This window comes from Bombus bifarius, unplaced genomic scaffold (genome assembly GCF_011952205.1).
Source record: "Bombus bifarius isolate JDL3187 unplaced genomic scaffold, Bbif_JDL3187 scf7180000007991, whole genome shotgun sequence".
Taxonomy (NCBI): Eukaryota; Metazoa; Arthropoda; class Insecta; order Hymenoptera; family Apidae; genus Bombus; species Bombus bifarius.
This window is the reverse complement of record NW_022884372.1, coordinates 623354-649099: the sequence shown is the minus strand read 5'-3', so window position 1 is coordinate 649099 and position 25746 is coordinate 623354. Positions and strand designations below refer to the sequence as shown.

The window sequence follows — 25746 nt, the reverse complement described above, 5'->3', positions numbered from 1 at the left end:
AATACTGAAACGAATCTTTATATCTGAAAAATGTTTAGAACGCACGTTGGATTTTTAAAAAAATATTAGAAAAAAGATGACGTCGGTCATATACAATCGACGTTGTCACCGAAGTGCTGCCTTCTTCTCGATACATGTATATGCTAAGAACACATTGAACATTTTAAGAAAACTCTCTTTTCGCAAGATGTGCTAAATGTGCTTTAAACTCTTATTCAAAGTTTCCATACAATCGTATGTTGCTGATAATCGTTACGAAAGCCGACGAGTCTCCGGCTTGCGTGATGTCGAATATCGAGCGTCAAACAGGGGAAACACGCTTGGTACTTTTCTGCGTAATTAATCGTGATCGAACAATGGGAACGCCTGACGTTCCGTGATTCCCGGACATTCATAAATTTCGGAACATGTAGACACGAAATGATCGGAACGTACCTCGCGATCGACAAATGGGCTGATCTGACGAATGATCTTTTTTGTGAAAAAATATAATAATCATAAAGAAACAAGACGGAAGGAACAGTCCGATATATAACTGTCGATAACTGTATGGAAATCCCAAAATGGAGAACCTTCAAATAAATGAAATAAATTCATCGATAATTGGCTATGCTTTAGCTATGAAAAAAAGTGATATTACATAAACGATCTTTAATGTGTTAATAATTCGTTCTCGATGGTCATTAGTACGTTTCAAATATACATGTATGTGGAAGTTATATATGTATGTATGTATGTATATATGTATTTATACTGTATGTTGAAAATTTTGTCACAAAGATATACGCTTCCTATGAGAAATCATTGTTTTTCAACGGCGTGAGTCGTAAAATGTTATCTGTACTGTATCGAACGGTATGATCAAGTAGTACGACTCGAGATAAATGCCACAATATGGTAGGTTGCACGATTGTTAGGAAAGAAAAGTTTCTTCTTCGAAAAAATACCGGTAACGAAGATCAAACTACCGGTAAGGCTATTACTTATTCCTCCACTGGGAGCAATAAAAGTCTGGACGTCAAGTTCCTTAATAAAAGAAGAAGAAAAAAATAAAGAAGAGGAGCGAGGAGTGGAAAGGAACTTCGCGAACTATTGAACTTTAGAAGGGCTATTTACTTCTCGATAGCTTGAAAGCATTAAATCGTGTGAATGTCCTTCAGTTTCAACTTCGATTCTTCCGCTATGCCACGTGATACAGACTGGAGAAAAATAATCTATTATTTCGTTTCGAGACAATCGAAATAATACAACACCTTAGCAACATTTTGTCATCATTTTTATAAACGATCATCGCTGTTCCAATTTTCGAAATTAACTTCGCAAAGCTATTACTTTTTGTACTGTTTGCTATGTTATACTATCTCGTTAATTGCTACATGTTAATAGCATAAAATAAACGGGTCCTCGCGAGATTTCTTTCTTCTTTTTTTTTTTTTAGCGTTGCAATATTTATTTGTGAGAACGGATTATGAGCGTATTAACAATATATCATATACAAGCGATCTAACAACACGAGCTCGCTACTGGAATATCAACCGAGACACGAAACGCTTGCTAATTAAATTTATTGAATTTACGGCTGAACTGAATCCTGGTTCGAAGGAAGGCATGAATAAAGCGCGAAAAGATACATCAAGCAATTAAAGTAGTCGGTATTGCATACTGCTCGATATACAGAATTTGCTTAATTACTTTGCCTAATTACTTTATATTGCTACTTCAATGTCGGCTCTGTCTCTTCAGTTTGAACTTCTCTTATATATATACGATGTCGTACAGAAATTTCCACGAACGATGTACGAACGACTTTATGAATGTACACGTATTAAGACAGTTTTCTCTATTCTATTAACTACCTATTTGGATGTCAGAACAATTATATAAAACACGCATTGTGACGCGGCTTTTATATAATATCAAGTTGAAACTCATTGAATATTTATTACGTAAAATGGAGTAATTTTGAATGAATTATTTAAAAGTACTGAATAAATAGTTCTAAGAAAATAAAATTCTACAAATTACACGATAAAATATTTTCCTCGACTGTTTATTATTATAAAATTATGTTATTTATTTCTTAGCTTAAATATTGTCTGAATAACTTTTTTATTAATAATTCTTTAAATCCGTCTTTGTTATAAAATATACGCGTTAATTGTTTCCATTTATTCAATCTATTTAAGTTCCGCATTGACTACACACTTGTATATAATATATTTGGTTGGTTATCAATATCCGAATATCATTAAGTTTTCAAGTGCATGTTCACGCAAAATCGCATATGTTAACGTTTAAATACAATCGGAAAATAATCATTTATTTAGATAAACATTTCCTACATCACGTACATGTGAGAAAAGAAAACAGAAGTAAAATAAGTGTGCGCGAAATCGAATTTCCACGAAATTAAAGAGTAACAATTTGTCGAAACTTTCTGAATCAATATCGACATAATCCAATTTAATATATTTTTTCCACAAAATCATATACATCACATCGTCATTGCAAAACTTCCAATTTACATGTTCTTTCTTTATCATGATCACTTTTCGTTATTACTTAAACTAACATAGTTGATACGCTTTGTATGATCGAAACAAATTTATAACAAAGTTGTAGGAACTGATATTGCCAACGTGAAATTACATTAACGGAATAGATTATGGTTAAATATTTGCTCGGTAAATGGGGAAGACACTTAAACAGCAAATCAAGTAATCGGCATCCAGATTGAGCCAGCCAACCAATCGTGGCGATCCTTTCTTTAACACGAACTACTTTCTCATTATGATTGTAAGATATAGCCTGAATTTATTGATAATAGACTACGCAGGTTTATATATTTATGAAAAATTTTAAAATGTAGAAGTGTTTAGATCACATATAACATGCAAAGATTTATAAAATATTCACAAAAATGTAAATTTCCGTAAACATGTGTAGTCTGGTAATAAATATTCATACTAATGGAACAAATTTGCAGTACAGGAAATCAATGTTAATTGATATTACAATAAGAAAACATATTTATCAATATATAACAGATAATAAAATTGCTCTGGAATTTTTTTATAATAAAAGATAAGACAGAGTTTTATAAACGTATGTAAACTCTTGTGCTTATGGCCAACGTTTTCCTTTCTGTAAGTTAGTAACGAAAATTTTGCTAGTTATAAAATTGAAAAACTTACATTATTAGAACGAAATTGAACTGGCAGTGAGAAATAAGCGTTATTTATTACAAAGAACTTTTCTAAGTATCGTATTTATAACTCAAAGTAATCTTTTTTCATATTCACCTACTTGTTAAATATAAATAGTAGTATCGTGGACAGAAGGCTTAAGAGATATCGAGTAAACCATAAACAATGTCGCGAGGGCCGAGGCGCCGTCGGGCCCATCAAAGTGCCGTCGGTCCTTCAATTGAATAGTTTCGTAGAAAGGGCCTACGTAACCCTAGCCACGAGCGGTTGCGGAACACGTGCGTGGTGGACCTAAGAAAAGAAAGGGGTGCTAGAACAGTCAGTGTCACTGGAGAAGCCAGAGGGTGTGAATCGAGAAGTCAGAAAGTGCGAGTTGCGTTGTCGAGATAGTGTTGCTAACGTTGTCGACAGAGTGTGGTCCGCGTGCGAGAGAGAGAGAGAGCGTTGGATCCGTTGTGACGAAAGTTACAAATTAACTATTGAGTTGTCTAGATTATAGTACGTTATTGTGATTAGTTCACGTTAAACAACCATCGTTCTTCTGTCTAATCAACATCTGTAAAATCCATTCATTGTAAATAAATCATCAATATATATTTACGATACTACATTACATTTAACCGAGTGGCATAAAAAGCTTTCATTTTCATTGAAAATTGCAAGTATAATGCTAAAGCATGAACTAGGAAGAAATTATTCTGTAATATTTTATATAGAATTTATGAAATTAACTTCTTATACAGAATTTATGAAATTAACTTCTTATACAGAATTTATATGGAATTTATCTTATAATGTCGCGAGAAAAATATTGCTTCAATTACTCTTAATCGAGGCGTAATTATTAATTGTAATGTTAAATAAATAAACCATTTTGCTTATTTAAACTATTATTTCACGGACAAAATGGAATTCAGCGAATTTAACAACGTTATAATTATGGTATTTCAAATTTTAATATCCAGTTTTCGATATAATGTCACGTCATAATTTCATACAAAACAATCTTTATATATTTTAATTTTTCTTAATACATCAAGATTAAATAAATTACACATATCTAAATTGGACATTCTACAATTTGTCCAGTCACCTAGCTTAATCATGAGTCTAATCTAAAAAGGAATAAATTTACTGTGATCTATAATTGTTGTACATTACATAACAAAAAAAGGAATGCTGTTTTTTTACGGATAATTTTAAAGCGATAATAAAATACTTCTTACTCATGTTAACACTATATAAATAAAATATACAAATTCGACTTATGATATTATCTCTATTTTTGATATTTCTTGTATATTAAGTCAAAGACCCTACCATTTAAATAATCTAAAAATATTTGTAGATAATAATAAAAATGATTTTTCAAATTCATAAAAAATAGATTTTACCATATCCTTTACGATTTAATGGCTGCTTTAAATATCATTAATATCGGAATATGATGTTTTCTGTAATAGTATATAGATCGAAGGCAGGTGAGGATGAATGAAGTATTTTTAGCGGTTTATAATAAGGACGGAATGAAAAAAGGTGGCGAGAGAAATTAATGAATTAGCAAACGAATATGTAAAAACAGTGGGACAGACAGAATACTTGAGAAAGAAAGTAGAAGGAGGCAGCCAGAAGCAGCTACTATAGGTTAGATTCTAACGTATTAAGCGTATTAAGAAAGAAAGATATAGTAAAAAGTAGGATAAATGGAACGGTGATAAGCTGGGTAAGAGTTTTAGAAAGAGCTTAAGAACATATGTAGGTACCGAACTAAGCCGAAGGTTGATATGTGATGAATAGTGTATAATTAAGTATAGGATAGTGCATATAGTATAGCTAGAAGGAATAAAGAGATATATATTTAAATTTCTAATATTAGATATAAGATGAGATATGTGTGCTTGAGATAGGAACGTAGACTGGGTGTAGGACTTTGAATATAATGGATACTCTAAATGCAGTATGGAAATAAGTAAGAATTAGAAATATCTAAGTCAAATCCTATTTCTGTGAAAAGGAACAAATAAAAAAAAATATATATATATGGCAGTGCTTTTCTCCTATATAATACAAGAGATGTAATATTTAGTAACATGTTAACGAGATAATCCATCCAATATATTAATTTTTCATATACGCGAACAACACAGGCAGAGGATGACAAAAAAATTGAAACAACGTGCTTGAAGCCATCGTATGAAGAAGCAATATCTCCCTTAATCCGCTCGGGGAATATAAAGCTTCGAGTAATTGTTCGCGATACCTTTCCGCTACGACTCATTGTCAGACACGCCAGCTTGTCAGCTTTTATGACGCTCAAATGATATGGATCGCAATATTGTACGCAGTAACATCAGGAGAGCTGTATTGTGAATGTTCATTAGCCACCACTGTGACCGCACGCTATTGTGTTTCAGAGATTTGTACCCGTCACAAAAAAAAGAATGAAAAACGGAAAAGAAAAACACTACACAGACTAGGAACAAAATTCTAAATGTATTTTCCTGAGTTAATTTGTTCATATGCAAACCTTTTGTTTTTAACCCTTCTTTTATTTTTTCTTTCTTTTTTTGTTCGTGTTATTCATTCATCCTTTTACTCGCAATTGGTGCAGATTACAGGCAAAGTACGAGTATAATTCTAATTCCATTCTAGAAGGAAAGAATCCTTTTAAGTGTATAGTCGATACGATACACGAAAATGAAAGAATGAAACGCTGTTTTTCGTCAAACGGTTCGAAGATATATGCACAGTGGCTACAAAGTGTATTGACACAGCAATGTATTTATTGTAATATTTACATACCAGTTAATTAGATACAAATATATTACATTTCATTTCATTTAATAGTAGGTACTGTCATATGACTGAAAAAGCTCTGAAAATGAAATGTAGAACCTGCTACAAAAAAAGCTTTGTGCCAATACTTCGTGTAACCACTGCATGTCGGACATAACTGTAGCGAAAACGCGGATGCATTTCATTCTGTCGACTTTCCAAATTTGTGAAATTATAGTTACTGAGAAATTAATAAACCATGTTGCTTCCATTTCACGTGACGTTTGCGTTTCGAAATATACATTGCGGCTCAGCTCCTTTATGAACCAGCCTATTTTGCGTTAAATTCGATTTGACCGTTCATTACGTTCATTGTCGTCAGCTTATGCGTATTTCGTTACTTTGCAAATAATTAACTCCGATACCCGATTGCGCAAACAACAGGTCATTAGAAGAAGGAAAACACTGAGATAGATAAAATGTAAATCGTATCGAGGAATGCATGATATGTTTCACTAATATGGCACACGGTGGATTGATATGTCATAATATTCGAGTGATATATATATTCGTTTGTTTCATCAATAATATTTTGATCAAAATATAACATGAGAAGAATTTGTTTGATTTTGATCGATTTCGTTGCAGGAAACGACAAAGAAAAATGGCGTTTCGTGTCAGTGACGCATAAAAAGATCGGGTAAACGAAAACAATCTGCGGTAAATATCATTACTTTCAATGCATGGACGAGTAGTCTTTAAATGTCGCATTGGCGTGACTCGGTTGCAAGAACCTCTGAACGGTAAAATAATTAACATTTCTATATATCATTCCTAGAAGGTATTATAAAATGTCGTGAATTAACTTTTTATTAACGAATAATAAAACAAAAATAGATAAACGTTAAACAAAAATAGGAACAAAATGATCGTTAAGAAACAATGTTATCGTAACAAGATGAATATTCGAGAAAGGGCAAATATTCATACAAGTGCAAATAATACATGAAAGGACAAAGGGCAGTTCACGTTAAACATATGCACATCATTTATAGCTCACTTTAAACAATGATATGCGTAAATTATTCTGGACGTGATGCTAACCGTGTATTTTCGAGGAAAAAGGCGGCAAATCATTTGTGTCTATTTCTCATGGCAGTAAATTTCGTGTTATGGACAGATACATAACATAAACTCCATAGTTTCCTAGTTTGCCTAATTTTAAATTCCATTCGAACACGATCCACGCGCGTTACGCGTAAACGTTCGTTACGAATTGCAACGAATAAAGTTTGATTCGATCGAGAGAGAGAAATAAAGATCGTTCCAGTAAAATCCATTGAACGCGTTCTCGTGCCCCGATTGTCACGTGTTTTCACTGCGATTACCGTGATTTGGCCAAGATACCGGCCGGGAAACAACCAATAAACCCGTGGACTCGTTCGTCGACGAATAAAATGACCACTAGAAACGTGTCCTGTCGTGTTCTCCAGCCTGTACCACGTATTATCGATCCGCGTAAAATATACGATTCAATAGAACCAGTCAGTGTATTTGGCATGGCATTTTTATTTCCATTTTTTCCGTCGTTTCCGTATTTTATTTTCTTTTTTTTTTTTTTTTTGTTACCTCATCACGGATACGTCGATCGGTTCCAGAATCATTGAGCAGAGAAAAGCAGCCGGCCTGAACGATAGGCGATAAACCAATCGGTAGAAATTGCAAGCACTGCACCGCATGCACTATCTCACCCTCGATCTCTCGATGCCGCGCGCGAGCACACGTATACACTAGTGCACTCATACATTCACACGTCCGCATGTAGACATAGTCTGGATCATATTATCACATACGTTCAAATACGTATATTCAGGCACACTGCTCTCAAGACACGTACGAACCATAGTCGGGCAAATACGCACACACACACACACGGAACACACAGGACACAAACACAGACACAGGTTGATAACTGACCGATATTCGCAATTGGCGTTTCGGCTTACCGCTTACCGCCAAAGTGTCTAGATCAACACACACAGACTCACTTACGTAAGACACTAACGCGAGGCATGAGCCGGTCAACCAATCGCAAGCCCCTCGTTTCAGTGTTTGAGCAATAGTTTATATTCGCTTGCAATTGGCTTACGGGCTTCTTGTGCTTACTATACAGTCTTATGTAATTGATTCTATTGGCTCCGGGTAATACAAAAAAACAGACAGAGATCGAACGACGACGGATACATTCTGGGAATTGCGAACTTTTTTTTCTCACTTTGCTTTTTCTTTGTTCACCGAATTCAATCGTTGATTAGATATCTCGTTCGATAGAGGTATCGCGACGTTCGCAATTGTTATCATTCGCGATGTCAGCAATTATTCGATGTATCGATACCGACGTATCGATATTGATATATACGCACATGATATTACCATTGACGTAGGTATACTAACGCTTTTAAGGTCTGTGAAATTTCTCGATGAATCGATATCGAAAGAGACAGTGTGTCGTTACACGAATACATTTTGAATGGTTCCTAACGCACGGCAAAGTAAATCAATTTATCGTCAGGAGAATTGCAACGACGGATCCAGAGGTGTACCCGACGTCATATTTCACGCTCTACCGTTTCCGTGAATTTTCGTCCTCGAACACGAACGTCAATAACTATCCGATGTGACAATATCGCTTCCCTCGTATGTCGCGTTTCCGTTAGTTATTCCGAATCGATTCGATACTCGATCTTACTCCGACTATCGAAATTATAACGTATTCATAATTCGTACGTACCGTTGATGATGATAATAATAAATGAAAAAACTATCTGATCGACGAATCGTTAGACGCGCGACGGAAAATGGGATGAAATTTTCGAGCATCGTTACCGCGATGCGTAATCGCACGTCGGCCGTATTCTCGATCTCGTATTGTCGTCGTGCTCACACCATATCCAAATCATCTAACATCGTCTAATTACACCTTCGAAATTGACTAGAAAATTCACGTGTGTAGTATACACGGTAGCCAACACACACGGTAAATAGAAATTATTCTCTCGCGTATCTGTCTCTATCTACACATCCTTCGGAACATGCACTGCAGTCTTCTCGTAAACATTATCTTAAGAAACGGTATATTTAAACCGTATCTTTAAACGTCATGTTACTATATTCCATTTTTCGTGATCTCTCTTTCGCTTCTTTTTTCTTTTCTTTTTTTTTTGTGTGTTTTTGTTCTTTCTTCGAATATCCCTTAATCGTTCATATAGAAAGTATTAGCCGTCAACATTGTACTGCAAGACCACCGAAACGACGTCGTCGTTCTTACCAGATCGCGTTGACCGTTCCATTCATTTAGAACGTCGAGTAGGATATTCTTCCTATCGTGCTACACGTTGGATACACACAACGGACGCGAAAACCTTCGAAATGAAAAGTTCTTGGAGGTTAGAAAGCCGGCGTTATTCTTTGAGAACTGGCAGATGGCGGAATTTATCGATCGAGTCCTCGACAGATTCTTCGTTTTATGTGTTCCGTGCATTAGTCACGACGGCACTTTCAACTATTTCATCGACCACTGTACGTAAATCTCGCGACAAGTGGACGTTCGTTTCCACCGAGTCGGCCGAACGACTTCCCATTCTCGGTGTCTGCCACCCTTCTATACGTATGTATATCCACATACGGAATACATCTCGACCATTTCATCGATCACTCTCTCTGTCTATATATACGTATGTACGAGTGTGTAACATGTGGTATGTATATATTATACGTTTTATGTATACGCAATCCACGTGACAGGTCGACGTCCTAGTCCATCACGTTAATATCCGCGACGGAGTTCGATATTTAAATTAAATCGAGAATTTTTTTTCTTTTTCACTACCGCTCGTCCGGCACTGGACAGGACGTCTCTCAGCAGTCGGTGTCGTCCTGGTGGCGTCTACGAAGCTCCAGGTAACGGTGCCGGGCGTCACAGTAATGAAGCAGCGGTACCTAGACATCGGTTCCAGTCCCTTCTTGATAACCCTCGTCGGGGGAACTACGCGTCGAGCCAAGGACACGCTTCAACGCAGACACCGGTGGCAAAACCGGAACTCCCTTCTGCCATACTCTTATTTGCTTCGCCCCTGGCGGAAATTGCTCGACCATAGGTGCCACTACGGCTAGGGCTTCCTTCGAAGGGTACGTGCTCATCGGAACCGTTGTTCTGCACGTATCCCTCGCCTCCCACATACAACTTGTGTAAAGGATCTTCGCGTCGTCCACCACTTCCATACGACTATAGTCCGCTCCGCCGTAAGGAGTGATGTCTTCCGCCGAACCACGTCGCGTATCCCTGATAAGATCAGGATTGTCAATCGGCATCAGCGACGTAGTGGAAGAGAAACAAGCACCCGGTGCAACCATCACCGAGGGCTGTTGGCTCTGATCATCGAAACGACCGATCGAACCGTACTCGTTCTCTGTTTGCAAGGCCGCTGCTTGAGGTCTTTGAACGTAGCTCAGGTTTAAGGACACCGGTGGCTTCGATTCCACACCGAACGACGTCGTTTCGATTTCTTCGTGTTTTCTGCGAGTAGTCGACGTTGCCGATGATGGATTCTCGTTGTTACCACCTGTACTATCGGCGGACACCCCTTCCGCAGGAACCGACGACTTCACGTCTTTCAACGGCATTCTTCGTAAACGAATGAACAACACGAGAATTATAAGGAGTATAAAGAGAATGAGCACGACTAGAGCGGCGGATATACCGGCGATTTGGCCGGAACCGAGAGTAGACATGCCAGCGGTTCTCAGGGATACGTGAAGAGTGAAATTCGCCTCGACGCTACCAGCACGATTTTCTGCCACGCAGTAGAACTCGCTAGAGTCCGCTTCCTGAGCGTTCGTCAGCACTAGCGTACTTCTTTTCCGAAACTGACCCTCCTCAAAGATCAAAATCTTTTGATACCCACTGAATGCCGAATGGTTGGTCAGCAAACGCCCGTTCCAATACCATTTCACCTTGGCCGGTGGTATCGCGCTAACTCGACACACAATACTGGCATTTTCGCCTATCGTTGCCTCGGCGTAGCGACTAGCTATCAGGAGAATCGGTCGACAGGCAAAATCGTCGATACTCAAATCGGTGAAGGTACGATTCAATAATTGTTTCGGACCGTGACAAAGGGGTGCTTGAAGGGTCGGCAAATTGTGCTTTACGAGCCACATTTTCATCTCGCGTAAATGGCAATCACAGATCCAGGGGTTATCGTGAAGTTCTATGCTCGTGAGTTTGTTCAACGGTTCGAACGTGCCGGGATGAAGGGTCGATAACTGATTATTGTTTAACTTTAAACTTTCCAACAGTTCCAAGCCTCGGAATCCTTTCGCCTCGATCTCAACCAGTTGCGTGTGAGACAGATCCAACTTGACCAGGTTCGGTGTACTCTTGAACGCGTGCGAGTGAATCCTCTTGAGAAGATTGTTGGACAGTACGAGATCCCTGAGGAACGGTGTATCCAAGAAACTTGCAGTAGGGACCACCGTTAAGAGGTTGTGGCTTAGATCGAGCTCTACCAGATTCGTAAGGCCAGCCAGTGCCTCGCTATCGATTCGGTCGATACGGCACTCGCGTAGGTAGAGACGCTGTAGATTCGTCAAACGTACACGTTTGAAGATGTTACTCGGCAGGGTCCGAATGTCGTTACCGCTTGTATCCAACACTTGCGTTTCCGGATCGATCCACTCCGGTATGCTAGTCAGGGCACGATTTACACACTCGACCGTGCGCTTCCCGCTCTTCCACTTACAAGAACACTCGACAGCGCACTTGTCGCTGGTCACAATGCCCAGCAACGTCGTCACGTAAAACAAGAACACCGAGATTTCCATGGCGAACACGTTTATTATTGTCGAATGCTGGTCCTGGTTACGATAAACGCTATCCGCCCCGACTATTTTGCTCGAGGACGCTAGCCTCGCTAGGCGCATCAATAAGCGAGGAATGTTTTCGCTCTCCCGAGAAAATACTCTGTCAACAAGCTTACGCCCATTTTTTCCATTTCCTTCTTCGAGTAGGCTTCGGTGGCGAGACACCTTCGATCGTTGTTCTCACCTTCTCTCGTCTCCTTCTAACGACACGTTCAGTTCCTCCTCCTCGTATCGTCGAATAATACGACCGCCACCTCAGCCTTTATAACAAAGTTTACGCGAACCCTTCTCTCCGTGTAGCTGTTGCAGTGCAGCACGGCTAATTATGCAAACGAGAGGGTCGGGATTAAACGGTCTCGGCTCGTCCATTCGTGAATTCTTCTGATTCGTCGACTCGGCGACCGCTCGACGTACGATGACGAATACTTCTCCTTTGATCTTCGAAGGATACACGATGATCGAAGCTGACCGAATTGGTATTTTCGGCAAACTCACGAATCGACGAAAACCTCCGCCGTCTCTTTCCCTGACTAGTCTTCCCGTATTTGTCGGTACTTGTCACACGCGCGCGCGCACATTGAGATACATACGAGCACGTACGAGTAAGCATACACCACGAGCGTCCGTCGTTCTTACGTAAACGCGTCGATCAACGTGCACTTACTGTGAAACTGACGAAAACCAACTCCACGATTCACCATCGATGAGAACCAATAACAGCAACAACACCCCCGTCGACGGACGGTACTCTGCACCACCACCTTGGACGACGCGTACTAACGCGAATCACCAAATATATTCGCGATACAAACCGAAGTCCTATCTCGTTCTCGCGTTGCTCCGTGCCCGAGGCGTTGTCCGTGTCAGGCGATCTTCGCTGGTTCGCGTTCCCCGTTCTGTTTTCCCAACCGATTCTCGCTACCTCTTTCCTTCTTTCCCCTCTTTGTTCTTTTTTCTCTCACTCCCGATATTCGTCGAACGCGCAAAACACTCGAACCGATGGCACGGACGCTCGTCGTGAAATGAGACTATGAAAAGCCCGGCACCGAACCGGAGAGACAGCCTGTGCTCGCTTTCTCTGTCCTTCTTTCGATACGTCGTTGCACACTGCCAGGAGGGAAAACGCCGACGCGAAGTAGGGCGCACCCTTCTTCCACTCCGGCCAGACTATATACACAGGGTGTACACACCACTACCGTGATTCCGAGCACCCCTTACGGCGCCTTTCCTCTCCTCCAGTCTCATCCACCAGCATCCTTCACCCCCTTGCCTAAGCCAGCTCTGTTCGAACCCCTATCCAACCCCTCTACCCTTATGAAATCCCCCTACAACCCCCGCCACTCCCATATAACCAGACACAGCTCGTGCGCTTTCCCAACCGGCTAGAGAGGGGTAGTAGAGATCGTTTCTACTCCCTACTCTTGGGCACGAGCCACCCTACCTTCGTACCGGCGCTTTCCACCCCTCTAAATGGGGTACACGGGTGTACGGGCGCGCGCACAACCTACTAGCCACTAGATACTCTCGCTGCCGCGCCGTGGCTCCTCTTTCCCCAACCTATTCCACGTTTTCCTACCGAGTCTCCTGACCTCACTCCCACCCTCCGCTTTACCCCCGTACGTTTCTTCCTCGCACATATTCTCTCTCTCTCTCTCTTCCTCTCCCTCCCTCCCTGTCATGGTTGTGCCACCCACAGTCCTCCAACCACCCTTTTCGACGTATCGAATGCTACGTCACAGTGGCGAGATATACGGCTATTTCACAAAGTGGTTAAATGCACTGCCAGATTACGGCTGGCTTGCTAGAGGGGTGGATGCAGTGGAAGCGGCTGGAAAAGAGAAAGAGAAAAGGCCGGCAACAGCAACGGTGGTTACGATATCGTCTATCGGCTACCGTCAACCACCACAGACGGTCTCTCTCTCCTCGCGTCGTTTTCCGGCTACGATCACAGAGCCCTGGAAAAGTCATTCTTCCCCCATTTTTTTTTCTCCTTCTACTTTCATTCTTTCGCTCGCGTGTTCTCTCTTCCATCAACGCGCTTCTTCGTTGCTCGCGTTTACATTCTCGAGAAGTTTGCGCGTGTTTCCCCATCGGCCCGCCTGGCCGGCTCACTGCCTCTTCGCCGGTCCAGAGAATCTCCTTCCTTTTCTGTCATCTCTCGTGGAAATTATACGGAAAATGGAGGTATTCCTTCCGCGGAGGAAAGTTAGGTTCGTTCGAAGAAGTCGAGGGTTGGAGACAGAGGGAGGACGCTAAATCTGCCTACAACGAGAGTAAAGGTGACATTGCGACGGAGGATGACGGTGAACGGCGCCAGCCATTATGTACTACACATATATACATATGTACATACGTATACGTACATAGCCGGCGAATTTTCCCTAAAGGACCTTTTAGGGTTAATTGATCGTCCGAAGCGACAAGTGCACGTGCCTTCTCGCTCGTACGCCCTCGCGTAATGCACCCTTAATGGACGCGAGCCTTCAAAGAACCCTCCGGTAAAGACGTTCGATGTCTGTCCAATATGTTCCGAGAATTCAACCATACACCCTTCGCCCTCCTGTGCATCTCCGCGAGTCCCTTCCTGTTTCCTGTTCCCATGCAAGATTCGATTTGGAACCTCTATCAATTTGTCCAGTGCCGGCAAATCTCACAGATATACAGATAGCTTCTTCGATTAAGACAGAAGTATTGTAAAGAAATTGTAAAGAAAGTCGAACTAGGCGAATTAAATGGAAAATGAAACCACGGAGGCAAGAACACGGCGTCTATTGCAAGTTCTGGCACGGGTTTCGCTTGTCTCTGTCGTTTGCACTCGATGGCAACCCGTTGCACAGGCCACTGACGCTATTTAAGCGATTACTTAAAATCAATAGCGCTCGTTCGAAGCGCACCAACGAGCCGATAATATAATTCTTATCCGAAACTATGCTGCCGTTCCTTGTCTTCCATCAGCTCTCCGCAAAAGCAACCCTCTACCGGATCGAAGCTGGAAGCCTCGCAAGAAAAAAAAAAGAACATCGAGCCGGAGACGACCAAACGGTTGGATTTGTGTCGTGGGAGTTTGTCGAATCGCTGCTGGCTCTATCGGAGATTTGGCTGGCTCGCCACATTTTTCAAGCAACCCCTCTTTCCTGCAACCGGTCACGACGCCTTGGCACGCGTGTACTATGAGTGTTAATGCGACTGTTTCGTAGATTTACGACGCGTGAATCGTACGATAAGTACGATCAGGGAGTGAATACTTATCACAGACGGCCGTTAATTGGTTGCTACAACACCGGTGTCATGTTGGATCGCTGATAGTATTATTTCATGTCTTTCACCGGTGTTCCAGGAAGAAAAGAATGCTTCAGAGTGATATAATTTATATATACTCTGGAGAGCAATCGGTAGATCGCACGTTTGTGTACACTCGTATGCTGTCGTGTCGATCATCCGTAACAGAGATTCGCGATTATACTATATGGATAGATGAATGTAATTACAAGGATGGAATTGTATTTGCACGATCGTATCAATATTTGTCGCTTCTAACCAGGAATTATATTTCCAACACATATTCCCGTTCGACCATGACCGATCAGAGGACACGAGTGATCCTAGCAAGCGCCATTAAATATTTTCTGATTAATCGCGCGAAACAGTTCGGAGGATTTATCGTTTGTGAATGAAACTTCTAATCTAATTTCGATCGATGATCACTTGATGATCGATAATCTTGTGAGACACGAGTTCAAACATTTTTGTAACTGTAAAATTAAGTTATATTATACGGCTTTCGTTTCGAGTTATTCATAGATTATTTGTGTTTGCATAGGTACTATCTCGGTACTAAATCGTTCCATGAAAAAACAAAGAAATTCTATTAAATTATGATAATGAAATACAATGAATTTATTATCATATAAAATAAGAAACTCACAGTAATAAAATCAATTGGTTATTATATTTTTTATATTATATACTTGTGTCATCATTTTTTAATAAATATTCAAACGATCAAACCTTATGCTTGCGTAATGTTTCTTTTTTATTTTTACCCGTAAAACATCCAACTAACAAAGTTTGAAAAATCTTGAGATTAGTATATTAAAGAAAATATTATTTTCAACGACATTAAGCGATTTAATCTTCAACTCCCTTTAAAAAATATTATTATGTGAGATAATATAAAATAAGTAATAAATTCACATATTTCCAATTTTTCAATTTAGAACACTTCCATTGACCACGACACGTAATGTCGATCGTCGGAATCTTTGAAGAAGCTGATTTTCTTCGTCCTTGTTGCAAGCGAAACAAACAATAGCAGCTGATAAAATTCATAAAAGATAAATGTAATGCTTGTACGATTAGTTCTGATACAGCTAGCTTTAGCCACGATATTTTTGAATTCGTTGGATAGATTATCCACTTCAGCTATACGTAATTACACGTAGAGATTATTTTCTAATTATCCGCTTTGTGTTCGTATAAAACACATGCTTGTATGTATAATATTTTTTACACATTTAACATGTCAATATTATTTTATGATTAATTTAAATAGGGCAGATTGGAAAGAAAATATACGTGGTATACTGAACCGGAAATTTTATTAAGGATCAAATTTTCTTTGCTATTTTGTTCCTTTCGAAAACAAAATTCATTGACATGCCTTTTAATTTTATTGTTTCCTTTTTTTAATCTTTTCCATCAGATCGGGTCTGTGCTTTGCAGAAATGAAAAACAAATAAAAAAGGTTCTTTTCGTAATTCAGGCACAAACCTACCTTTACAATTGAGAAATAAACAATTTATGTTCCTGATATATAACAGATAATCTCATCTTTTTGTTTTTTTCTTCGATTCTGTTTTCGCACGCGATCAATTTCACGTTATCGAACGTACATAACAACACAGAGGGGGTGGTGTTCTCAAGTTACAGAAATGCTTAAAAATTTCAGATACAAAAAACATTCGATCAACACATACGATCAGATAAGGATCATACGATTTCTTATGATTTTTCATTTTTCTTTTCTTCTTCTTTTTTTTTTTTTTTTTTTTATTTTCTTTTTATCTTTTAATTTCATGCAATCCGAACAATATCGTGCGATTGTCTCAAAATATATGACACTTATTGCTTTGCGAATGAAAAGGTATTAAAGTGCACATATTCATGTATAAAACATTAGAAACAAATATACGATATTGTACGACTTGCATTTACAAGAGAATTCGTATTTCAAGAGTTTCTTTTTTTTCTTTCTCTTTCTTTGTCAAAGGATAAACCAATTCCGTTTGAACGTGTCATGAAGAATTTGTTGCATTGTTTGTGAACAATACGGAAAAGGGTACAATTTGCAAAATATGTGTTTCTTTCGAGGTACCGTCGCTCAGGAATATTCGACGTTCAGATACTATTAAAATGAGATTTTGGAAAATGAATTACCATAGTTGTTATAAATAGAATGTTGACGGTACTTTTTTTTACGAATTCTTTTCTTTTTTTTCACCTTCTTCTTCTTTTTAATAGTCTCTGCACGGATTGTTGGAGATGTTGTCCCAACATTATGAACGAGCTGCGTGGACTACAAAATACTTTTCGGACACGCGTTCGAGACCAAATATGTTTTTCGCCTATTGTGAAAGTATGTTTTATTTTATAGTGTTGCAGCTCGTTGGCATTGGTTGTTAAAACCAATGAAAATTGCAACGAAGGTACGAGATTGTTTCACGAATATAACATTCCACAGTCTCGTAAAGATGTTATTTCCTTCACTACACATACGAAGTGAATCGTATATACTTAAAGATTATTATTAACCCTTAGGATGATGACAAGGGTTTTCCCTTATGTATCCCATAATCCAGATATTAACACATCACTACAAAGGTGCCCTCACACAATTGTTTCCACATCAAGGGTATTTCCTTCTCCAAGATGAGGTATAGGAACTTCACTTGGAAATATTATCTATGCGACAGACATGAGGGAACACTCGCAAGATGGTGAAGAACAAAGTTACTATATGACTCTTGTACAAGCAATCCCATAAAGGCTTCAAAAAGAAATACATGTATGTATATATGTATTACATGCATTCTATGGTTCTGCAGATTCAAATTCCATGTATAACATGGAGCATGACGTAACTTTAAAGTTAAGATTACTTGACGTAGTTTCAATAATAGAACAAAACAAATATATATTTATTCCTTCAGTCTATACGCATAGCATTGCATTCAGCAATTTTTTTTTTCTTTTTATCACCCTGCTTCTATTAGAGATTTATACTTTTATTTCACACGAATATCAGTCTTTCAAAAGAGTCAAGATAAACACTATAATGACCATTCCCAATTAGTCACATGTTTTATGATTCGCTTATGTTGCAACAGTTATCGTTTCCGTTATAGCTCGACACAGTTGCAAAATTGCTAAATAAACAAATACACACGTATACAATATTTTACGAAATAATCAAGATGCACATAAAATTATTAGGCACAGTTCCATGCAGCGTGTTTAAGAACATTTTTTTCTTTCTTTCTTTCCTCATTGGCACATTCTTGACTCTCTTAAAGATTGATTTAAAATATATCTCACAAAATATTCCGGTATCGGATCTAATGGTGCTTTAAATTATAAGTCAATAAGACCAAGAACACACGAACGTCTTCCTAGTCTGTACAACTTCGCGAAAAGAACCATGATAGAACTTTCACAAATATATATAACACAAAAGTAAAATTTTTGTGGTGAATATGTAGGAGTATTCTTTTTGTTTTAGAACTGACATTATCCAAAATACTGTCCGACTTACTGAATTACATGTTTCCGTATGAAGAAAATAATAAAATATGAAAGAATGAGACCGAGAGAAACAAAAAAGGATTACAATATAATATTAGAACGGAATTCATATACGATTTTACTGTATGCAATATATCCAATTGGTGAAAATGCACTTTTTCTTTTTTCTTTCTCAGCGTAAGTAACTTCGTATATGAAAAAAAAACGTAATAATCGGTAAAAAGATAGAGCCACAATGAAAAAAACACTATATGTTTCTCTCCAAACTGTTATAAATACAACGCTTACGTAATTATTTCAATAAATCACCGCCAATTTTTGTAACTAATTTTTTTCTTTCCACTTTGGAATCTATATTCCAACATGGCAAAGAACGTTTTACACATTGATTCTCTACCATTAACTGGCTCTTTTTTCTATCGTTCCAAGCATCATAATGCCTGATTCTTGCAACAATACGATGCGCGCTTATACTCAATTGTTTCGAGATTTTCTATAATAAACGAATTTCTTAAATCACATTCTTTCTCAAACTGGCAAAAAAGTGTAAATCGATAGATAATGCTGTTGCACCCTGATACGTGCGTTTACAGACACATTTTCAATATTGAAACGTCGTACGTATGAAATTATAATTTGTGTCAGCACAGAAAAACGGTTTTTAATGCTTTTAATACTATAATACTAAATCACAGCATTAATGCTCAGATAGCGGATACAAGAGAGAATTTATAATACGTCAGATAATTAATAATTTCACAGCATATCATTTTCTCTTTCTTACATAGAACAGAATTATATAAAATGTTTTGTGCAAAAACCGCATTACCCCATACACTAAAAACATGCTTACATTTTATTATGGGCAATGAAAACAGAAAACGAAAAGGATTTTTCGTTTCATCTCTGATATGCGTACGAGTCAGTGCATAGAACTCTTGTATCAAATATTCGTACTCATTATGATTGTATTTATATGTGTCATCTATACAAAATATTAAATTAAAAGTCAAAGTTTTTAAGTAATAAGCATAATTACATATTAATTTTATATTGACATTACATGGAACTATATTGATTAGAAAGCTTAATGTTTTATCTCATGCAGATTTAAAAATTTTGCACATATAAAAATCCATCGCGTTATTAGATGGATATTCAAAATTAAGTTTAGTTCCATATTTGTATTAAAGCAAAATTTCAAATACTTTTAATATCATACTATACTATACTAACTCTCCATTCCAGCAGTCAAGATCTTAGTCGTCATAGGACATCTCTCCTGTTTCCTCCACCGCAGAAGCAAAATATCCGTCAAAACTGATATTATAAGTCTAAAGGCATTCCAAACCGTTTTCCATCACCTTTTTCTCATTAATATCTCTCATTGAAATTTTTTGCTTCAAATATGAAATATGCTACTATTGCCTATTAATGTATACACATTTCGTTCCATAAACCTAGGTCGTCTTGGCTGGTGGTGCACTTTTTTTCGTTCATGGGAGAATATTAACAATAGAAATTTACTTTATGGAAAATTACTTCTTACATGCGTCTACATTTTTTTACCTTTTTATATGGTTAACATGTACACAGATATCAAAGAAAAAAACCAAGAATAAAAGGGGATTCCATGCTGACGTTCCATTATATTTTGGCAGTTGTCTTTATCTGTTGCAGAAAATGATATTGTTATTATGCTACAATATGTACATTTTTGCTTATATTCGTAGTTTTACCTAAAATGTGTCTTAAATGTAACAAAGAATCCTTGCTAGATAATGTCATTACTCATATATCAATTGATGGAACAATTTTGAATTACAGTAGACACAAATATTTAATAGACATCTTACATAGAATCCCTAACTTCGACAAATGCCACCAGCCAGTTATTTATAAAAAATAATTATATAAAACTAGTCAATTTTACAACTTCTGACTCTCAATCACAATTTCATAAAAAAAAATCAGATTAAGTTTAAAACAGTCTATTACCACTTTACAGAAAGAAAAAAGATTATCTCGCCTTTTTTGAAAAGTGATTTGAATTTCAGAGTTGTATGACAGCATTGACAGGTAGCAAAATCAAGCCATGATCAAATATTAAGATCGATATAATATTTAGAATTTGTGATCATATATTTAAGAAGAATTTATATGTAAAGTATGGTAATGCAAAAGTAATGGGTATATGGATTCATTTATGGTATTCAGATACAAACAGCATTAAACTGTAGTTTACTCTCATTATGCTGTGTTTTTTCTTAAATCACACATCCCATCACATTTTTCTTAAGGAACAAAAAAATCTTGGAAGTATGAAGCCATTGTATAAAAATTTACTATTAAAATGATGAATACTCACATGTAATATTTACAGTTTGTGGTAAAATGTAATGATTATTATGTTACTCATGTTATTTGTTTACATGTTGTGCTCTTGATAATGGCTTGACTCTGGCGCGCACTTTAGATTATGTACATTTATATGTATTTATGTACAAAGAATGACTCGCACCGGCATTCGCATCACTTCATTCACTGAGTTCACTGTTTCATGCTCAGTATGCCTTATTTACAAGTAATTCATGTTTTCGCCGTTTTAGTATGATGTTAATTGAAATTTTCAATTTTTTTCTATATAGACCACTTTTTTTTAAATCTAAATGTTCATAGCACTGTTTTGTCTTTATACACTGTTAAACACCCCAGACAATACTTTTCAGACTGAAATAATGTTTCACTCTGTGAGTTCAAAGCATAGCAATGTATGCCTTACATGTACGAGTCACACAATCACCATTTAACACTTCAAACTCTTTGAGCGCATATAAACATCATGATGATGTATCGAAACTACTTAGACACATTACCCTCTTCCATGCTATTATTGTCTTCTGGTCTTGCTACATACAAACTTGGATCTATTACCTTTGGAATAGGTTTAATCTCTGTTCCAAGCTCTTGTTCGATACGATGTAAGTTAAAACGGTCTTCGTACGTGATTAGATTAATTGCTATACCTAAGTGACCGAATCGTCCTGATCGGCCGATACGATGAAGGTATGTCTCTGCCATTTTTGGAAAGTCAAAATTGATAACGACGTTCACAGCTTGTACATCAATACCACGAGTAAACAGATCACTGCTCACCTGTAGATAATACATTAATATATAACTTTAAATTCTCCCATAAAATTAAACATTGTAATTAAACTTCGATAACTTTTTCATTAAAAAAAAGAGTCAATAAGCACATACAATTTACTTAGTTAATAATATAATAATTTTACACACTTACCAAGTTTCTGCATAGTCCTGCTCGAAAATCATGGAACACGCGATTTCGGTGTGCCTGCGCCATTTTCGCGTGTATATAATAACAGCAATATCCAAGATCTGTTATCTTTTTTGCAAGTAATTCAACACGTTGTGTTGAATTGCAGAATATTATGCTTTGTGTTATTTGCAACTTGAAAAACAAAAAATAAATTAGGCAGAAGTACTTGATAAAAAAAAATAGAATTTATTTCAGTAAATTTTTATATTAAATATATTATGTAAAACAAACAGACCTTACAGTGACCTTACCTTGGAGAACAATGTGTTAAGACAATGAACTTTTTGTCGTTCTTGTACAAAGGCGTAATATTGTGTTACACCTTTCAATGTGAGTTCTTCCATTAAATTAATCTCATATGGATCTCTTAAGTGTTTTTCCATGAATTGCTTCACTGTCAGGGGAAATGTAGCTGAATACAGCAGTATTTGACGTTCATGTGGTAATCTAAATATATTCATGACAATAAAAATTATAGTACAATAATATATATAATATAAAAAGATATCATCAATAATTATATACTAGAATATATACCTGGAAATGACATGATCCAACATTCCTTTAAAATCTTGCGACAGTAGTTTATCTGCTTCATCCAAAACTAGAGTTTTACAATGATCCATATTTGCAACATTCTTGTCCATAAGGTCAAGAATTCTTCCTGGCGTTGCTATTATTACTTGTACTAAAAACGAATTACATCATAAGTAAAATATTTTTAATTTTTATAATTAGTTCTTATAAAAAGATACATTAGATACAAACCTGTCTGGTAAATCCTCATAATGTCATCCCGTAAGTCTGTTCCTCCAGTAGTTACCATTACTTTTATGTCCATATGTTTTGCCAGTTCAATGCAAATTTGCGATGTCTGAAGAGCTAACTCTCTAGTGGGTACAAGTACTAGTGCCTGAATCACATCTTTTCGTGGATCAACCTAAGGTGATATATTAATAATAATAATATTAAAGTTAACACAATGAAACGTTTTAGTAACATAATTAATTATATTAGAGCAATTAATTATATGCAAACCTGTTCTAGCACTGGAATTGAATAGGCCCCAGTTTTACCAGTCCCATTTTTTGCACGGGCCAAGATATCTTTACCAGATAATGCAATAGGAATACTGGCTTCTTGAATTGGGGAAGGCTTTTCCCAACCTTTTTCAAAGATGCCCATTAATAATTCTCGTTTTAGGCAAAACTCCTCAAATTCATTGCCACGAGTATCAGTAACATCCTAAAAATTTTTGTGTAAACATTTTTATTAGTAATTTAAGCCAGAAATAGATAAAATAACTAAATTCATAGAATTTTATTAGTGAATAAAGTATAACTAAAGTAAAATTAGAATGATTATAATATATAACTTACACTAGTTTTAATTCGTTTGTCCTTTGGTGGAATTTTTAATTTGGCTTTCCAACCCACATCGTCCATTTTGTCTATTTCTGATTTGGTATTCAAACCAGAATTTAGGACATGATTGGAATTTATATGTGTTTCTGTCATCATTTTGGAAATGAAATATTATCTATTTCCTAAAAATATAAATTTTCTTTTATAAATGGAATATTTACTTAAAATATATAATAAATATGTCTTACACAATTAACTGTTTAACTATAATAGAATAAACAATAAACACTACCATGAAGTTATTTGAAATTGCGAGTATAAGACATAAATGGAACATTAACACGTTCATAGAACAAAAAGCAATATCAATATATGTGACCTGTTGAAAAGATCACAATAGAATGTAAACATCATAGGTATACTGATTGGAAGAATACTAGTTTTTATGTATTTCAACCTTATAAGGAAGTTTAACAGTTCAATATTGGCTACTGATATTGTTTAGAAAAACTTTGAATTTTGAAGAACATATACATACTACATTTAGACATATCGATTTCACAACACCATTAACATTTAAAACGTTATAAAATTATTATGAATTAACATGAAATTAAATTTATAAATTAAAACATAATATCATAAAACGGAATTTTGGAAAATTATAATACATTGCCTAAATTAATATAACATTAATACTGCAATCATTTCAATGTATTTCATAATCTTTATATAACTTTTAACAAAAACAGCAATTACAACACACAAAATTGTTTACGAAGTAAATTAAACGAAGTTTACCAAATATATCACATCCATGAGAAAAACGAAGATAATTTATTCGGAAAGTTTAAGATATTGGTAACATTTTTATATATTATACATATGCATATTCAACAGAAAATCGTAATTATAATCGTAATTATAATATTATAATCGCATGTTATTTATACGGCATACTTTCAATATACTAATAAGATTGATTTGGTGGTCGATGTTAATACATCACGTTACTACCGTCAGACATACTTGTGAGCAGGATGAAAAACAGAGTACAGACCATCTGTGCAAAGTCAATTTTCTTTTCTATAGAACAAGTCCAAAATCTTTCTGAATATATGTACACGACCGAACGAAAAACGAAATTCCCTTAAATGCAAAATCATTCGTTTAACAAAATTTTTATATAGTACAGAGCTACTTGCCTTGAAATGGATGGATATCGATGCTGAGCCGAGCACTCGATTAGGAAACAACACGCCAAAATGGCCGTTCCAATGTCAAGTTTTCTTTGCAGTGCTTAACCGCCGCGTTCTTTCTTACGGAGCACTAACACGGATTACTTGCTCGGAAAGCGTATCGCGTAATACGCGGCACTATATTACGTTCTTTTCCGTTAGTAATATGAGACTAACGCACTGCGTCAAATGCGGGTGATAATTATTCCTCGTTGAACGTACACGACATGCGCCATGAAAGAGTAAAATCACTTAGGTTAGAAACCGTTACATTATTGCGCGCACTCTATCGATGACGACGCCTAATTTCATGCGAGGCTTTAAGGCGCACTCTTAAATCGTACCTCGTGTTGTATCTCGAACTTACTCGATCGAATGCCGATCCATTTATCGTTATAGTTAGATAGTTAGCTAGTTTATTATTTTCCTTTTGTTTGATAATTTTTAGAAAACTTCACTTCGTGTCACTTGGGTTTTCGTGCCCCAACATTTATCGGTATATTTATTATGTGTTCGTCTGGGGAATTCGGATTTGGGTTGTTACCCATGGAGCTCTAAATAATTAAGAAATATACCCGACTAATTAAGATTTGAACTACTCAACACTTTAATCGAATAATAATTTGGATAACAGACTTGAACTTAATAATAAAAGTAAATATGCAGATTAACAAGTGGGTATATATATATCTATCAATGATAATATGTAATTATGATAATTAATCAATCAATTTATGACTAAAATTTCTTTATTCATTGTCTCGACTACGTTACTGTACAATTCATATCTATCGTGCCAATATTCACATTACGGGGAGCTATAAGACTATAATGGTCTATTATATACATGTGTGTGTATATATATATATATGTGTGTAACATTCGTAAAATTAACGCTACGGGGAGCCACAAAGCTGCGACGGTAAATAAATCAAATTCAATTAATACTGTTACTACTTACATAAAATCTCAAATAAAAGTAAATACAGAATTACATAATATTTTTGAATGAGACTGTTTCTCAAAGAATATGTATAGTTAACAAATAAAGATCAAGCTATTCGAATTTTTATTTCGATGTCATATCCTTTGTCGAT

At 36.6% G+C, this 25746-nt stretch overlaps 2 protein-coding genes across 2 annotated transcripts; both read right to left on the bottom strand.

Annotated features, from left to right (window-relative positions):
- Window positions 1-5768: 5768 nt before the first annotated feature.
- On the bottom strand, window positions 5769-13142 carry LOC117205520 (leucine-rich repeat-containing protein 24-like). Its single transcript, XM_033443990.1, has one exon. The coding sequence runs from the start codon at window positions 11961-11963 to the stop codon at window positions 9981-9983; it is 1983 nt and encodes a 660-aa protein (XP_033299881.1). The 5' UTR covers window positions 11964-13142; the 3' UTR covers window positions 5769-9980.
- A 3340-nt stretch (window positions 13143-16482) lies between these two features.
- LOC117205521 (ATP-dependent RNA helicase me31b) lies at window positions 16483-24906 on the bottom strand. Its single transcript, XM_033443991.1, has 8 exons — window positions 24617-24906; window positions 23427-23593; window positions 23086-23292; window positions 22816-22987; window positions 22585-22735; window positions 22299-22494; window positions 22009-22179; window positions 16483-21860 (listed from the first exon to the last, which is right to left on the bottom strand). The coding sequence occupies exons 2-8, from the start codon at window positions 23565-23567 to the stop codon at window positions 21564-21566; spliced, it is 1335 nt and encodes a 444-aa protein (XP_033299882.1). The 5' UTR covers window positions 23568-23593; window positions 24617-24906; the 3' UTR covers window positions 16483-21563.
- Window positions 24907-25746: the final 840 nt, after the last annotated feature.